The sequence below is a fragment of the Eulemur rufifrons genome, chromosome 7 (assembly GCF_041146395.1).
Source record: "Eulemur rufifrons isolate Redbay chromosome 7, OSU_ERuf_1, whole genome shotgun sequence".
Taxonomy (NCBI): domain Eukaryota; kingdom Metazoa; phylum Chordata; class Mammalia; order Primates; family Lemuridae; genus Eulemur; species Eulemur rufifrons.
In genome coordinates, this window is record NC_090989.1 from 44,332,783 (window position 1) to 44,335,293 (window position 2,511).

At 34.8% G+C, this 2,511-nt stretch overlaps 1 protein-coding gene across 1 annotated transcript; it reads left to right on the forward strand.

Annotated features, from left to right (window-relative positions):
- The first annotated feature begins 564 nt into the window (after positions 1 to 564).
- On the forward strand, positions 565 to 1,530 carry LOC138386213 (olfactory receptor 5H17-like). Its single transcript, XM_069472497.1, has one exon. The coding sequence runs from the start codon at positions 601 to 603 to the stop codon at positions 1,528 to 1,530; it is 930 nt and encodes a 309-aa protein (XP_069328598.1). The 5' UTR covers positions 565 to 600.
- The last annotated feature ends 981 nt before the right edge of the window (positions 1,531 to 2,511 follow it).

Genomic DNA, 2,511 nt, shown 5'->3' on the forward strand with positions numbered 1-2,511 from the left:
CCTCCAGAGAATTCTGATGTATGATCTGCCTTGGGGGAAGCTCTGGAAAATAGTAGCAGCTTCCTGATTAGTAACCCTGACTCCATTTTTCTGTACTTGCAGCCTGTTTTCTATACTATCAAATATTTCATTTTTAAAAATCTCATAATGCCACTCCCTATTTGAAAAGTTTTCAGTGCATGACTATTGCCTGAGAACTAAAGTTCAATATCCTCATCCTGGCATTTAAATCCTTTATTAATCCTGGGCCTTCCAATATCTTTTCCCTTGATGCTGAATCCATGTCCCAGACACTGGATTTCCTTACCATATTCAATCTTGTCCCCAAAATTTGGCACATAAGCAGAAATCATCTCATTTTCTCTGAATCCTGTGCACATTTTTTGAATTGAAAGTAGTTGTATTTTCTTTCTTTTCTTCTATTTCCTAAAAATTTTCCTTCAGTATAATAGTAATAAGTAAAATTAAAAGGCGATCTGATAATAGTTTTCCTTTATTTCAAATCCCCTCCCCCAATCAAATTATATTAAATATTAATGTAAATGAATATACATTTCTTACATTTATTGCATTTTATTTCAGAGGACACCAAGTGAGGATATGGAAAAAGAAAATGCAACATTGCTGACAGAGTTTGTTCTCACAGGACTTACACATCAACCAGATTTGAAAATCCCCCTATTCCTGGTATTCTTGATGATGTATTTCATCACCATCATAGGGAACCTTGGTCTGATTACTCTCATCTGTAATGACCCTCATCTTCACATCCCCATGTACTTATTCCTTGGAAATTTAGCCTTTGTGGATACTTGGTTATCATCCACAGTGACCCCCAACATGCTGGTAAACATCTTCACCAAGAGTCAGATGATGTCTCTCTCTGAATGCATGGTACAATTCTTTTCCTTTGCAATGAGTTTAACCACAGAATGTTTTCTCTTGGCAGCAATGGCGTATGATCGCTATGTAGCCATTTGCAAACCTTTACTTTATCCAGTGATTATGACCAATAAACTATGCATCCGGCTATTAGTCTTATCATTCCTAGGTGGCTTTCTTCATGCCAGTATTCATGTGGGTTTTTTATTCAGATTAACCTTCTGTAATTCTAACATAGTACATCACTTTTTCTGTGACATTATCCCTTTGTTAAAGATTTCTTGTATTGACTGTTCTATTAATTATCTCTTGGTTTATACTTTCGCTGGTTCAATTCAAGCGTTCACCATTCTGATTGTTCTTGTCTCTTATACATCTGTTCTCTTTACAATCTTAAAAAAGAAGTCAGTCAAAGGCATAAGGAAAGCCTTCTCCACCTGTGGAGCTCACCTCTTATCTGTGTTTTTATACTATGGCCCTCTTCTCTTCGTGTCTGTGCTCCCTGCATCTCTACAATCAAATGATCGAGACATGATAGACTCTCTATTTTACACTGTTATAATTCCTTTCTTAAATCCAATTATCTATAGCCTGAGAAATAAGCAAGTCATAAACTCATTGAAAAAAACATTGAAGCGAAAAATTTAGGTCTTTTAGCTATATCTCTTCTCTTTTTAGTAAAACAGACACAAAATTGTGAAGGTTAGATGTGGGTATAAATTTGTTCTTGTTGAACATTTTTTGCAAATGAAACTATCCTAGCCTTCTAATGATTTAATGTGTTTTTATTTAATAAACTTAGAATATTTTTATCTATATGAAAATATACATAATATTTTAATCATGTGTTCCACTCATACTAGAATATTTAAAGTAGAAAACAAAGGAAAACATTTTACAAGTCATATGTTCTTCATGTGTCTTTATAGATACATGAAAAGGTAAAATTGTGTAGCTCTTCTGAGAAGAACTTGAGTACGATAAATCATACAGTGAATAGAGCTGTGTAGTCTGGACACTCATATCACATATACCCTATATTGGTTGGGTTTCTGACTGGGTGAGCAGGCCATTTGGTCTTTTTTGTTCCTCTGAGAGATACCTGCAAACCCCAGGGAGGAAGTAAATGGAGACAATCAGCTGCTGTTATTCTTTCACCGTAGAGCATCCATATTATTGCATGTCTTTAGTTTGTTCATTTTTATTACTCTATGGTATTTCCATTGTACTAATGGCTTCTTGTCAATAATGTAGACTTTTGCTTATTCATTTGCTGTTATGACCCAAAGACTAGATTGGCAATAAAAGTGTACAGTATCTCTTTCTTCTGCCTTTTTTAAACTCTATTTTCCTAACTAGACTTTTCCTTGAATGAGAAGATAGATGTGAAATTATGAGTATAGGGTCAGTTATGTAGTTTGTGTTTCCTACTTTAGATTGAGTGAGTATGGAAGGGGAAGTTGGGAGTTTCTCAGAAACTCAAACTTCATCTGCAGCCTTCTCTTGTACATGTCTAGTCCTGAGAGTCCTCTTCTCTGGTTTGTCTTTGAGTACAATCTCAACTACTTTACACTTTTCTGTTATTCAACAAAATTTCTATTCTCTTAGTGGGATCCCATTCTTACCTCT